This window comes from Danio rerio, chromosome 17 (genome assembly GCF_049306965.1).
Source record: "Danio rerio strain Tuebingen ecotype United States chromosome 17, GRCz12tu, whole genome shotgun sequence".
Taxonomy (NCBI): Eukaryota; Metazoa; Chordata; class Actinopteri; order Cypriniformes; family Danionidae; genus Danio; species Danio rerio.
This window is the reverse complement of record NC_133192.1, coordinates 24878943-24895000: the sequence shown is the minus strand read 5'-3', so window position 1 is coordinate 24895000 and position 16058 is coordinate 24878943. Positions and strand designations below refer to the sequence as shown.

Here is a 16058-nt window from a genome sequence, read left to right as displayed (position 1 = left end):
CATTTTGACATGCTAAAGCGCACTTTTACAGTTTTGTAAAGAAACATCACATTATGCAGCAGCAGTCAAGTTAGGACACTTAAAAATGCCTTTTGCGTTCAAAGATGAACGGCCTGCGAAGTCAAGTTTACATTGTTATAAATTAAATAGATATAGCCTAGTGTGTAAGTGAATTTGCTGCTGATCCACCTCTCACTTGTGCTGCAGGTAGGGTAAATGATAATCTTTTTTAAAAATTTACTTTAGGCTATACTGCTATTTACTCATGCAAAATTAAACACCAGAAAATATATCGTAGGCCTATATTAAGAGCTAAATTACAGTTAGCATCATAATTAGTTCAATTATGTGCTGTAGGCTATTGATTGACCAACACCCCCTGTATACAGTTTACACACTGCAGGTCTACAGTTCTGATGTGTATTTTGAATGACTTGTTTTAAATGACAGTAAGACATGCTATATTTAGTTTTTATTGTAAAATATATATTATAATAAAGTACAAAGTAAAATAATATTTATTAATGGCCTATTGGCAGCGTATAGCCGTTAAGCTTATAGTCTAAGCATGTCATTTTATTATTATTAACATAAATTACAAACTAGCATCCTTATGATTTTATTTCGTTTCTGTATATTTTTATCAAACGAAAAATGCAATAAGTTATACTTTGGTTTGAATTTTATTAGAAATTTAATAGCCGTTTAGGCAACACTACTTCTACATGTCATTGGCTCTGATTGCGTTTTTTACAGATAACCTATTTACAAAGATTTTTATTAAACAAGTGCACTACCACAAGATATTTTTGTAGGTGTAAAAATCTTAAAAGTATCATTATCATATTCTTGCCTTATTCATCTTTAATATAAATATTAAATTTAACACATTCATTGATTAACCTAGGGATGCTAACGATCACTCAATTGATTTATTGTCGGTAACCCTTTAAAACCGATAGACCTTATCGATGACCGATTAAGCATGGGCATTTAATAAGTTATGCTTTGCTCTTTGAGATGCGTCCACAATTTCACACATTACATAATCAAGTGTGCGCAGTTTAGGCTACGTTACCCTATGGAGTCGTGCACTCTCTTGACTTTGCATATTGGTTATGCACATATTGGTCATACCTATTATGCTCAGATCTCGTTTATCCGCTGGTGCTGCCATTAATCCGCTGGTCAAGTAATCAAAAAGTAGGCTACATGACGTTTAATTATGGGCAGGTTATTAAGACCAAACATTGGTTGTGCAAACTGTATTACGTTCTCTAAAATTTTAAAGTGTTTTAAGCTACATTATCTTTTTATAGACTGGCATAGGCCTAAATACGCATCACGGCCAGACATTTATAGTTTATATAAAAACGAGCGTCACCGTCGCATTTGTTCACATGCTTTAAATTGATGCTTTTTGTCTCTCAAATTCATATAATAAAAAGAACAATAAAATAACATTATTAACCGTTTAACTGTAAACGTTTCTGTTCAGAACGATTAAAGTTGATCTTTTTTTTTCGGTTTTCGTTTCTGTTCCCGAAAAATGTCATTTGATTCTGTTTTTCGTTTCCGTTCCTTGAACCGGTTTGGAGCCCTGCATATAATACGTTTTTCTGCATGTTAAATAATGCTTTATTAACTCAACTTCATGCAGTTTTGTGATCTAATCTAAAGTGAGGAATATTGATGCTTTATAAATCCCTTATAAATGACAATTAAAGGCTCAGAATCATTCATTTATTCATTTATTTTCATTTTGGTTTTCTCTCTTTATTAATCCGGGGTCGCAACAGCGGATTGAACCACCAACTTATCCAGCACGTTTTTATGCAGCGGATGCCCTTCCAGCTGCAACCCATCCCTGGGACACATCCATACACATACACACTCATTCACGCTCATTTACTACGGACTATTTTAGGCTACCCAATTCACCTGTACCGCATGTAGGAGCACCTGGAGGAAACCCACACCAACACAGGGAGAACATGCAAACTTTACACAGAAATGCCAACTGACCCAGCCAGGGCTCGAACCAGCGACCTTCTTGCTGTGAGGTGACAGCACTACCTACTGTGCCACTGCGTTGCCAGGCTCAGTATCAAATAAACAATAAGTATTTGCAATCGTACCTAAACAAATACAATTACTTTAAATTTTAAACATTGCTGAATAACAGGAGTGTCGAAATACAACATAATTTGATAAAACAACAATATAATAATTTAACAATACATTACGTGTAAAGCAATTTTATATTTAGACAAGATTGCAATGAATTACTTTTCATTTGATACAGTTTTATTTGAGCATCTTGTAATAATTAGAAATTAATAGTCATTTTTTCTGTATATAATGTAACTGAGCCTTATATTGTAATTTATAATGGATTTATAAAGCATGAATAGCCCTCGCTTTAGATTAGATCACAAAACTGCATGAAGTTGAGTTCATAAAGCATTTATTAACATACTAAACAACTTATTATATGCCTGAATAATAAGAATTATCAATGTTATTTTGAATAGTTTATAAATCATTTACTTGCACATTCTGAATTATCTAAAAAAAAAAAAACCAACTACTTTTAAATATCTGGTTTTTTAATGATGTACTTTTCATTACTAAATTAAGTATTGCATTATTTACCAAGTATGAAAACAATCATTAAGCACATTATAATTGTGCTTTTAAGTCAATAATATTTGTAATTTATATTTATAAGTATAATTTATAAACTGCTTACTAATGTCTATTAATGTAACGTTAATGCTTAACAAACGTTCAACTAACTATTTGCTAATGTTTCATAAATAATTCATTGTGTGCAGTTATTATAGTGTTACCCAACATTTATATATCTTATTAATCAGGCATATAGTAATGGTTACTCTGTCTGATAATAAATGCTTTATAAACTCAACTTCATGCAGTTTTGTGAGCTAATCTACAGTGAGGACTATTAGTGCTTTATAAATCCCTTATAAATGACAATTAAAATCTCAGCTATATTCTAAACAGAAAAAAGAAATAAATTAAAAGGGAGAGTGATTCATAGCTTTAAATATATATATATATATATATATATATATATATGATGAAGCAGTGGCGCGGTAGGTAGTGCTGTCGCCTCACAGCAAGAAGGTCGCTGGGTCACTGGTTTGAACCTCGGCTCAGTTGGCATTTCTGTGAGAAGTTTGCATGTTCTCCCTGCATTCGTGTGGGTTTCCTCCGGGTGCATAGGCACAGTCCAAAGACATGCTACAGGTGAATTGGGAAGGCTAAATTGTCCCTAGTGTATGAGTGTGACAGGCCCATATGACAGGCTGGCCGGAAGGTGTAAAAAAGTCGTTATCATATGGACAAGTCTAAAACTGAAGGACTTGTTCCAAAAAGAGCCGACCCCGCAATCATACGGGACTAAGGCCAAAGAAGATATATATATATATATATATATATATATATATATATATATTTTTTTTTTTTCATTAATTTCAAGAAACACAAATGCAACTAATGAAAAATAAATCTTTGCAATCTAATCAAAATCTAAAATTACTGTACAGTGCAAACATCACAGAAACACTGAAATGAATATTGCCATATTGCTAATTATGTTGTTTTGAAATGATGTTGTATTTTTATTTTGCAATGTTTAAACTTTACAGATTTTTTTTAATAAGATTGCAAAGATTTATTGTTCATTAGATACTGAGCCTTAAATTGTCATTTATAAGGGATTTATCAACTATAAACAGTCCTTAATAGATTAGGTCACAAAACTGCATGAAGTTGTGTTATTATAGCATTTACTAACACACATGGTTACAATTACTATATGCCTGAATATAACATGTATAAATGTTCATTTGAATAGTTTATTAATCATTTAATAACTCATTCTGAATTATCTTAAAAACCACAAACTACTCTTATATACAAATAGTTTGTAAATAATGCAATACATAATGTAGTAATGAAAAATGAATCAGTAACAAAGCATGAAAATACAATTAAGTCAAGTCAAGAATACAGTGTTTGAAGCTGTATTTATAAACTGCTTCCTAAAGTCTATTAATGTAGAGTTAGTGCTAAACTAATGATGTATAGTGTGTAGTTACTATGAAAGTGTTATTCAGATTTTTTTTTCTAAAGAGTCGAGATTCAGTTTTTAATATAAAAATCCAAAGCTGACCAATCTCTGGTTTTTAGAGCCAATGGTTCAGCTTTCACCACAGCATGTACTTCCTGTTTGCTCCAGGATCTTCTCTTTATGGGACCTATGGGTGGTTAAAATATAAAAAAGTGGTTTTAGTTGCATAAATGTTCAGTCATTTTTACAACATGTGCTGTTATGTTAGTTTAATATTGTGATAGAAAATGCTAGAAAAATGTGTCTTGCCTATTATTAAAAATACTTAAGATGGAGATGGATTAAAAATACTTCCTAATAACTTCAAATCTGGTTAATGGGGTTACACTTTATTCCATAGTCCAGTTTAGACATTCTTCTAACTATGCGTAACTCTGCAACTACGTTAATTATCTCACCGTAAAGTATTATGTATTAGAGTATTTGCATACTGTTAGAATGATCAATAAGACTAATGCTCATCTGATTATCAGTAGAGTATTAGCAGACTGTTAGCTCAAGTTTAGCTCAAAACACTACACTGTAACACATATCTGTCAATTACCAGTTCCTGTATTTTGTGATTTACAATTGTTTTTTTTTTTTTTGTGGTGGTGAATTGCATTATGGGATGTTGATCTCTGCTCTGTGCACTTTTGATGTTGAAAATTCAACTCTACAGTTTAACAAAGTGACTTTAACTGACATTTTAGTAGTTTGAAATAATGTAATGTATAAGAAATAATATATAGAGATAAATAAGTCTTTAGAATAACAGAAAATGTACCAGCAGTTTATTACAAGGTTTCTGTAGCATAATTTACAACACCAACCCAAACAAAAAGTAACTTTTTTTTACTTTTTAAGATTAAAAGTTGTTGGAAGAAAGATCAAGATCCCATAATGCAATTCAAAAGCAGAAACAAACAGATTTCATAAAAACATGAATCACAAATTATGAAAAACTGCTAATTTAATTATTATTACTTATTTTTATTACTTTTAGAGTGTAGAGTATTAGCTGACAGTTAAGGTTACCTCAATAAAACCAACTCTCATTGGTCTCTGTAAATAGTACAGCAGACTGTTAGGTTACGCTTTAAATTAGTACAATATGACTAACTCTTATATAAATTTAGTAGAGCATTAGCAGTGTTGATTTTAACAGACAGTCTAATGGCTGTTAGTTGACAAGTAGTTGCAGTTATTTGTAGTTAGTAGTAGTAGTAGTAGTAGTAGTAGTAAAGTAAATTATCAAAATAAAGTGTAACCAGATATGCAATTAGTATATTTTTCCAAAGTATTTAGCAATATTGTTTAACTAACATGAAATGAGACATCAAGTGTCATCATGGAAGTAATGTGCTTCTGTCCTGTTTTACCCTACATGTTATGTAAATGAGCTTGTGCATTTGGACTTGTACAATAACACAAGTCAGTCACAAATTAACTTTAATGATCATACCTCTCTTTTTTGTGAATGCTGGGTCTGCATCACTATCTTCACAGACACTGTACCATGGTGATGATACTTGAGGGGACTCTGAAAGTAAAAATCAAGTCTGAGAGTTGACTTCTCTGCATAAAGTTTACCAAATTATTTATTTGATTTTGTGTTATTTTTTTAATGGGTAAAAGTGTGTGATGGTAGCTTAAAAATAGTTTTCAAACACAGCACATACATATCATGATAAAAATAAACATTCTGAAAAAGAAAAATTCTGATCAGAAAAATAAATAATATTTTTACCTTTTAGATTGGACTTCACCTCCTCCAAAATCACGATCCACTGTAACTTTCTCTGAATGTAAAAACCCACACAAAAATACATCATTTAAAACAATATGATATATGTTTGCAAATACAAATGTGTATATAACATCCAGAAAATCTGGCACTGTACTACATGTTTGTGTGTAAACCCACGATTTGATCAAGATTCCACCCTTTAAAATCTGCTGAGCGTCTGTTTTCAAGTCCCAGAAAAACTGAGTTGTGGGAACAGAGCAGTTCTCTTCTGCAGTCATACAGTCATAACTCACATACATATGAAGAGTTAGGTTGCAAAATGCGATAAACGGCATTTTTTGACATTTGGATTTTATTATTGGAAATCACTGTTCAGATGTACCTTAATCTATGTGTGAATTGCTGCCATTAATAACATTTAAGAATGCACATTTTAGGCCAAGTACAAAACTTATTTTTTTTACAAAACGCAATATCCGTCAGACCAGTTTCTTTACAAAGTGCGATATAACAGTTAGAGAGCGTTCAGGATGCGGCGCGAGCTCAGCATCCCCTGGGAAGAGAGTCATCGCCGGTGAAGTGCTCAGAGTTTGCTCATTGATTTAGCGATAGAAGATCACAAAAATGTATAAAAAGGCCACAAAAGTGGACCAGAATAAGATACTTCTGCGTCAACAATACACAAATGCAGCAGGGAACGAGTCTCCGCTGATGTCAAGAGAAGGCCTAGGAGCGCCTTTTTTCCTACTCCCCATCACAAGATACCTGTCTGCAAGGCGACATTTCTAAGTGTCCTTTATAAGTTTATTTTTTAAATAATTTCTTACATGTAGCTGAGTAGCCTATCTGAAGATTTATTTATGCGGTTGCACCTATTATTTATAATTAATTCTTGTTGTTGTTGATTTATTATAAAGGAACTTAAAGGGCACATGTTGTTATGGAGAAAACGGTTTAGCTTTTTCACAACCAAATAAATAAGCTATTATTATTATTACAGTGAAATAATTCATTAAATATGACATAGCGAGGCAAGTTTGTGTCACAGACTCAGCTCCGCCCGCTCTAATCATACAGGTTTGGTTTTCTGTAGCGGTGTGGAAGGAGCCGCCCCCCACTCTTTCTGTACCAAGCTAAAGGTCATTTATCTAACTAACTTAATCTTACTTATCAAACAAAACATTGATTCACTTGCTTTTGGTAATGGTATTAATGTAGTATAATATAGCCTAAGGTGGATGTAGCGTTTTGCAAAAAAAAAAATAAAGTTATGTTATGTTGTGTACATTCTGGCCAAATCTAACTTAGAATCTTATTATTATTAATCAATCTTTGCATATATTATTCCATATATTTATGGTGTATAGTTTTTTTTAAACCAATTTAAGATGTTTGACAATGTGGGTTGGATTAATATGTAGCATTTTGGCATGTTTTTTTACTTAAAGGGTCACGAAACACCAGAACACATGTGTTGAGCTGTTGACAGTCGTATATGTGTCCCACACTGCTAAAAACACTATTAGGACACCTATATTTCACTAAAAAGTGTAAATTGGTTGTTTTTGCGTTATTTCAAGCAAATTCGTACTTCCTGTTTGAAACAAATTTTTGAAGCTGCGTCACGGTCATGACATAATAGCGTGTATTCCAGCGTGCAGACTGGACGTCTGTGCCAGAGTGTGCCTTATTACATCTTACAGTGTGATGCATTAATGCATGAGTAAGGCTTGGTTCAAACCAATCAGCGCGCTCTATTTTGCAACTTCATTAATATTCATTAGTGTCACTTTTTACACCAGAGACGCCACGTTTGGTTGGCAAAACAAGCGTGAAGTGTTGCTTTTATAGTTTGCTGCAGTTAAGTTTCGTTTTCCTTTTCTCTCTGTGAGAGCTCAGACTCACGTGTGGATTAACAGTGTACGCGACGCTCGACAACAATAACTTGCGTGTCTAAGGAGGATTATTGTTTACCTGAGAGCTGTTCTCATCTGCTAACGCTGAAATCCGGATTTGCTTGTAGTTTTCTCTTCATAAAGACGCGGCTCTAGTTGCTGGTGATTGTCCTGTCTCTACAGATTTGGTAAGTGAGCGACCAGTGCTCTTTGTTTATTCAGTTTGTTCGTGTCGAATTAAGTTAACTATTGCACTGAGTGCAAACTTGTTAGCACCGCATTTTGTGACCGGAATAACACACGCGGCTTTCTGACGCTACCTGCCGAGTGCATCTAAGTTTCCGGGAATTGCGGAGCTTTTTTCTCTCATTCGCCGTGCGGTATCAAACATTGCATGAAAAATACACGCTTAGATCAGTTCCTCGTATCAAATATCTCGTGTGTCGCGAGGGGCATGAATGAATTCCCTGAATGAAAGAGCCAAACTGCAGTTAAAGTCCAACATTTAATAATCTGGCAAATAATTCAACTACAGATGTCCATGTAGGTTAAACACAATGACTGTAAAAAATACACCATCACTTTCTCGTGTGAGTATTTTGACTGAAACTCGCGCGTGCCCAAATAGACACTCCCACACCCTCCCACTTTAGTTCCTCCGACACTCCCCCCTAAACAGAGCTGGACACGCCCGCTTTTCTGACTTTTTCCAAAGTAGAGGTGTGAAAACACCCTGCTGAAACGAGGGGGTTTCATGGCCCTTTAATTATAGACATAAAATTAAATAAAAAATATCCTGGATTTGAAAATATTGTGTTCCTGGCCTTCACTATATCAAGTTATAGTTTAATGTACAAAAATTGTGAATGAACTTGACTGTTAATGTCATGAAAAATAATGTCAAAATAACCAAAATTTTTTTAAATGGATATATCTCGTTCTGCAATGAAACTCTTCATATACAGTTGAAGTCAGAATTATTAGCCCCCCTGAATTATTAGACAGCTTGTTTATTATTTCCCCAATTTCTGTTTAACGGAGAGAAGATTTTTTTCAACACATTTCTAAACATAATAGTTTTAATAACTATTTCTAATAATCATTTCTAATAATGGACTTATTTTCTCTTTGCCATGATGACAGTAAATAATATTAGACTAGATATTCTTTAAGACACTTCTATACAGCTTAAAGTGAAATTTAAAGGCTTAACTAGGGTAATTAGGTTAACTAGGCAGGTTAGGGTAATTAGTCAAGTTATTGTATAATGATGGTTTGTTCTGTAGAGTATCGAGAAAAAAATATAGCTTAAAGAGGCTAATAATTTTGTCCCTTAAATGGTGTTTAAAAAAATTTAAACTGTTTTTATTCTAGTCAAAATAAAACAAATAAGACTTTTTCCAGAAGAAAAAAATATTATCAGACATACTGTTAAAATTTCCTTGCTCTGTTAAACATCATTTAGGATATATTTAAAAAAGAAGAGAAAAATTCCAAGGGGTCTAATAATTTTGACTTCAACTGTGTATATATATATATATATATATATATATATATATATATATATATATATATATATATATATATATATATATATATATATATATGAAAGTATATACAGTTGAAGTCAACCCACCTTTTTAAAACTCTTTTACAAATATTTCCCAAATGATGTGTAACAGAGCAGAGAATTTTTTCATAGTATGTCTGATAATATTTTTTTCTTCTGGAGAAAGTCTTATTTGTTTTATTTCAGCTAGAATAAAAGCAGTTTTAATTTTTTATGAACCATTTTAAGGTCAATATTATTATCCCTCCAATAACTTGCCTAGTTACCCTAATTAACTTAGTGAAGCCTTTAAATGTCACTTTAAGCTGAATAGAAGTGTCTTGAAAAATATCTAGTCAAATAATTTTTATAGTCATCATGGCAAAGAGAAAATAAATCAGTTATTAGAGATGAGTTATTAACACTGTTATGATTAGAAATGTGTTTAAAAAATCTGCTTTCCATTAAACAGAAATTTAGTACAAGAAATAAACAAGGGGCTAATAATTCTGACTTCAACTGTATATAATTAAAAATATATATTTTATATATAATTTTATAAATATTTTATATAAAATTATTTTATATATTTTTATATATAATTTATAATTTTTATTTTGAAATATATAATTTAGACAGTAGTACTCAAGGGTCCAGGGGTCTGTTCTTCGGACCTCGCTTAAATAATCTAAGATTACTGTATATTACAGATCCTGGATCTTTTAATCTTGATAACTCATCTTAGGCTAATTTGGTTCTTCAAAAAAGTTTGCGAATCAGATTAAACTGATCTGAGAGGTGTTGTGACTGTGTGTTGTGACAGATCTATCGATCCTCAAAATCATTATCAGCAATACAACGATTGGCTGACGGCACAGCAGCGTGATGACATCTGATTAATGGACAGTTATCAAAATTACATGAAATCCGTAGTAAATGGTTCGTTAAATCTGATATGCAATAACAGAGTTGTGAGTCACGTGCTGGAGCAGAGCAGTTCTCTTCCCCTGTCATATGGTCATCCTTCAATAAAAGCTGAATATAAAAAAAAATATATTAGTTAGACAGCAGTACTCAAGGGTCGCGGTCCCCACTATGTCAGGCCTTACTGTGTGTGTATTGAGGACTAAGTGTGTTTAACAGCTTCTCTAACATGCCTCTGGTCCCCACAATGTCAGTGCATATGTTCACCAATTAGGACACACACTCTGTTTCATTTCTATATTTTGATTAAGTTAAATAATTACAATTAAATTTAATTTTATATATATATATATATATATAAGTTAGACAGTAGTACTCAAGGGTCCCGGTCCCCACAACGTCAGACCTTACTGTGTGTATTCAGGACTAAGTGTGTTTCACAGCTTCTCTAACATGCCTCTGGTCCCCACAATGTTACACTAGTGCATACGTTCATAAATTAGGACACACACTCTGTTCCATTTCTATATTTTGATTAAGTTAAATAATTACAATTAAATGCACCACTACTACAACAACAACAACTGCTACTACTACTAATAAAAATAATAACAACAACATTAAACACACCTCATCAGAGAGTTGTGGGTCACGTACTGGAGCAGAGCAGTTCTCTTCCTCTGTCATATGGTCAACTTTCAATATAAGCTGAAAAAAAAAATATATATATATTAGTTAGACAGCAGTACTCAAGGGTTCCGGTCCCCACTATGTCAGACCGTACTGTGTGTGTATTCAGGACTAAGTGTGTTTCACAGCTTCTCTAACATGCCTCTGGTCCCCACAATGTTACACTAGTGCATACATTCAAAAATTAGGACACACACTCTGTTTCATTTCTATATTTTGATTAAGTTAAATAATTACAATTAAATGCACTACTACTACAACAACAACTACTACTAATAATAATAATAACAACAACAATAATAAACACACCTCATCAGAGTTGTGGGTCACGTACTGGAGCAGAGCAGTTCTCTTCCTCTGTCATATGGTCATCCTTCAATAAAAGCTGAATAAAAAAAATAAAAAATATATATTAGTTAGACAGTAGTACTCAAGGGTCGCGGTCCCCACTATGTCAGACCGTACTGTGTGTGTATTCAGGACTAAGTGTATTTTACAGCTTCTCTAACATGCCTCTGGTCCCCACAATGTTACACTAGTGCATACGTTCAAAAATTAGGACACACACTCTGTTTCATTTCTATATTTTGATTAAGTTAAATAATTACAATTAAATGCACTACTACTACAACAACAACTACTACTAATAATAATAATAACAACAACAACAACAATATTAATAAACACACCTCATAAGAGAGTTGTGGGTCTCGTACTGGAGCAGAGCTGTTCTCTCCTTCTGTCATATGGTCATACTTCAGCAAACCTGAATATAAAATATATATATTAGTTAGACAGCAGTACTCAAGGGTTCCGGTCCCCACTATGTCAGACCGTACTGTGTGTGTATTAAGGACTAAGTGTGTTTCACAGCTTCTCTAACATGCCTCTGGTCCCCACAATGTTACACTAGTGCATATGTTCATACATTAGGACACACACTCTGTTTCATTTCTAGATTTTGATTAAGTTAAATAATTACAATTAAATGCACCACTACTACAACAACTACTACTGCTACTACTGCTACTACTACTACTACTACTACTACTACTACTACTACTACTATTACTAATAATAATAACAACAACAACAATAATAAACACACCTCATCAGAGTTGTGAGTCTCGTACTGGAGCAGAGCAGTTCTCTTCCTCTGTCATATGGTCATCCTTCAATAAAAGCTGAATATAAAAAAATTTATATTAGTTAGACAGCAGTACTCAAGGGTTCCGGTCCCCACTATGTCAGACCGTACTGTGTGTGTATTCAGGACTAAGTGTGTTTCCCAGCTTCTCTAACATGCCTCTGGTCCCCACAATGTTACACTAGTGCATGGGTTCACCAATTAGGACACACACTCTGTTTCATTTCTAGATTTTGATTAAGATAAATAATTACAATTAAACGCACCACTACTACAACAACAACTACTACTACTACTACTAATAATAATAATAATAACAACAACATTAAACACACCTCATCAGAGTTGTGGGTCACGTACTGGAGCAGAGCAGTTCTCTTCCTCTGTCATATGGTCAACTTTCAATATAAGCTGAAAAAAAAAAAAATATATATATATATATATATATATTAGTTAGACAGTAGTACTCAAGGGTCCCGGTCCCCACTATGTCAGGCCTTACTGTGTGTGTATTCAGGACTAAGTGTGTTTCCCAGCTTCTCTAACATGCCTCTGGTCCCCACAATGTTACACTCGTGCATACGTTCACCAATTAGGACACACACTCTGTTTCATTTCTAGATTTTGATTAAGTTAAATAATTACAATTAAATGCACTACTACTACAACAACAACTACTACTACTACTAATAATAATAATAATAATTATTATTATTAAATTTAAACCCACCTCATCAGAGGGTTGTGGGTCTCCTACTGGAGCAGAGCAGTTCTCTTCTTCTCGTCATTTGGTCATACTTCAATAAAAGCTGAATATAAAAAACAAAAAATAATAATTAGACAGTAGTACTCAGGGCTCCCGGTCCCCACTATGTCAGACCGTACTGTGTGTGTATTGAGGACTAAGTGTGTTTCACAGCTTCTCTAACATGCCTCTGGTCCCCACAATGTTACACTATTGCATATGTTCATAAATTAGGACACACACTAAGTTAAATAATTACAATTAAATGCATTACTACAGCAACAACATTCACTACTACTACTACTAATAATAATAATAATAATAATAATAATAATAATAATAAACACACCTCATCAGAGAGTTGTCAGAGCAGTTCTCTTCTGCAGTCATATGGGCATCCTTCAATGAAAGCTATTTAAAAACAGCTTTGTTATATAAGTCATGTCATGACTATAAAGCTTTCATGACAGTCTTATGAACCCCCCTTTAAAGTAAAGCATTACCCAATTAATTAAACTTTTTTTTACCCATTAAGACAAGAAGAAGATATTAAGAGATTGATTTCATTATCTCTTATGGATGATGCAAACTCTTTATTTTTGAACAGATTTACCCTTAATCTATATTAACATTAAAAAACTCTTAGCTTTGCTGAATGTATTAAGGATTAATGTATTAAGTGATCAAAATGTCAAACCTTTCTCCAAGGCCAATCACATGCGCCATAGTCAAACGTTATTTCCTCTCCAAAGAAAATATCCCTGATTGCAAAAAGGCACAAATGAGGTTTTCTCTGAACAACGATCTTATTGACAGTGCAGTTAGGGTGCAGATGGTCATCATTCACCAGCCGGCCGAGGGTCTCGTCCTCATGATCGGCATCAATGCTGCAAAACTAAGAGAAAAGAGCAAGCAACATTTTAATTATGCCCTCTCATAGCAATGAAAAGCTAAACTATGGCATGAATACAAACAGAATGAATATAATATATACATGTACATTTGAATGGGGAAAACACTTAACCACCTGTTCTTGTTTTACCATATAAAGTCAAACATAAAGACAGTATTTTTATTAATATCTCATCTATGCTTTGCTTCCACAAGCTCTATCATTTGTACTCAACCACAAAACTTCCTTTAATAAATGTGGACAACGCAAACTCTGACCTAAAAGATTTAATGAAACGTGTAGGGTTCAAAAACTACAAAAACCTCACATTAGCATCCTCTCTGTGTGTGAATTATAAATACAGTAAACCTTTTGAAGTGGATCAGAACCTTTCCTCAATGTTGTTCTAATACTATTGAACACCTGTTCTTCTTTTTTAGGACAGTTTTAAAGAACTTTTTTTCCACTTCAATTGTTTACAGGTCACACTTTACAATCAGGTTTTATTAGTCAATGTACTTACTAACATGACCTAGTAATGAACAATGCATGTACAGCATTTATTAATCATAGTTTAACATTTACTAATGCATTATTCAAATCTAAATTTATGCTTGTACCAGTAATAATGCATTGCAATAATTAATGCATTGTGCGTGTTTAACTAGTAATGAACAACTTTATTTTCATTAACTAAAGTTAAACAACATGAACAAATACTGTAATAAAGTATTATTCATTGTTCATGTTAGTAAATGCATTAACCAGCATTAACTAATTTAACCTTATTGTAAAAGGCTACCAGTTGACAGCAAATAAATAAATAAAACACACACAGTGAACATTTATGTACTTTTATATATGTTTTACACTAAGTTGGAGTTTATTATAATTATTTATCTAAAATAAATCGTTTCTACACGTCATAGAACAATAAATTAAGTACATTTCTAGGACCAGATGGCCCCACATTTTAATTATAACCTCTATATCACTACATTAACGTATAAATAGTATATAATAGTGTTATTTCAGGATTAACGTTACATGTTTAAAGCAATTAACCATTTAAAAAGTATGATACAAGAACTATGAAAACATACCTTAGTAACCTTCTTTATATTCGGTTTCCAGTGAATGGGTCTTGTCGGTGGAGCTGGTGATGTGTTTCTCCGCATCTTTTAATGGTTTTATCCTCCGTCGATCCATTTAGCCGCACGGTGATTGGTGACTGTCTGACCGCGGCTCATGCACTCCACCCCGGCCTCTGACTCACGTAGCACCGGGCAGTTAGCACGTTAGCACATTAGCGCGAGTAACTTTTACTCGTGTAAACAAGTCAAATTACATACCGAACTGTAGTTTGTGTCTTATCAGTGTTATATTAATACGTAATTTGAAACAACAGCGATTAAAACACCCAGGAAATTCGTTAAAACATTAAATTAACTATACCTGATAACTGTCAAAAGATGCAACATAAGTATTTGTCATAAAACCGATTTCATTACATTATGATGGTGAAAAACATTATAACTTACCCGAAAATTCGATTAATTTGATGATAGATCTTAATTAAGTTGATTAAAGTCGGATTCATTTATGAGATCTGCGCATGTGCAGTAGCCAGAGTGTGTAAGTGTGTGTCAGGGTGCAGTACCGCCATCCGACTACAGGACCGCTATAGAGCAGTGCGCCGACACACACTTACACACTCAATTCAGGTAAATGGTCAAGGTGGGGATCAGTGAAAAAAACTGCACTAGGCATATCAGCAACGCCCCCTGAGTCTTTTAAAGGCAAAACATGGTGGGGACCGGGCGATCGGTCCCCACTATGTTTTTGGTCCCCACTTTGTGAGTGTGCTATCATGCTGAGGTCCCCACCATGTAATAAAAACAAACACACACACACACACACACACACACACAAATATGGATTTCACATTTACTGACTAAATGAAAAGTTGCTAATAAAAATAACATAAATATGTTAAGATTTTACTATGTTAAAAATATGACTTGAGTTTAAACATCCCTTGTATGAGGAAATTAGAAACAATTTTGGGATGCATTACACGTGTTAAATAAAACAAAAAGTAACGTTTATTTCAAAATAGCCTTTATCTTCTAAGAATACCTTTGATCACAATTTAAATCGGCTGACTGCAAATAATGGAACAATAAAAAACAGTTGCAGCAACAAAGGTGTTTCCACATAAACAAAACACGGCTGGAGCTGGGGAATGTTGTCAAGCTGGCCTAGCATGCCGACACAGCTGAGACTTGCTAAACTCTATGAGCTCTGTATATTTTAGTGTTCACTTAT

The 16058-nt window shown here is 33.4% G+C and overlaps 2 protein-coding genes across 8 annotated transcripts in view; both read right to left on the bottom strand.

The window, feature by feature from the left end:
- The window catches only part of pank1a (pantothenate kinase 1a), a 41023-nt gene that overhangs the window by 22690 nt on the left and 2275 nt on the right, over window positions 1–16058 (bottom strand).
- Window positions 3493–15385, bottom strand: LOC110439212 (uncharacterized). 6 transcript variants are annotated; one of them, XR_012393378.1, is made up of 13 exons: window positions 15272–15385; window positions 14834–15001; window positions 13536–13733; window positions 13188–13249; window positions 12824–12902; window positions 12429–12504; window positions 12055–12130; window positions 11636–11712; window positions 11256–11331; window positions 10887–10964; window positions 5889–5940; window positions 5604–5681; window positions 3493–4286 (listed from the first exon to the last, which is right to left on the bottom strand). XR_012393378.1 is itself a non-coding variant. In XM_073928511.1 (7 exons), the coding sequence occupies exons 3-7, from the start codon at window positions 11690–11692 to the stop codon at window positions 4171–4173; spliced, it is 381 nt and encodes a 126-aa protein (XP_073784612.1). In that variant the 5' UTR covers window positions 11693–11712; window positions 12055–12130; window positions 12429–12506; the 3' UTR covers window positions 3493–4170. The 6 variants fall into 6 exon arrangements, 1 of the variants encoding a protein (XP_073784612.1); XR_002457936.3 differs by having other exon boundaries at window positions 14834–14997; XM_073928511.1 differs by lacking the exons at window positions 11256–11331; window positions 12824–12902; window positions 13188–13249; ... (1 more) ...; window positions 14834–15001; window positions 15272–15385 and having other exon boundaries at window positions 12429–12506.

Bases quoted from the DNA above. Each gene is read 5' to 3' on its own strand.
- LOC110439212 (XM_073928511.1), bottom strand. From the start codon at position 11,692: ATGACAGAAGGAGAGAACAGCTCTGCTCCAGTACGAGACCCACAACTC. The intron at 5,941-10,886 runs GTGTGTTTAATG...TTTTACATTCAG, and splicing joins ACCCACAACTCTCTGATGAG to AGAAAGTTACAGTGGATCGT. The intron at 5,682-5,888 runs GTAAAAATATTA...TTTTACTTTCAG, and splicing joins GGTGAAGTCCAATCTAAAAG to AGTCCCCTCAAGTATCATCA.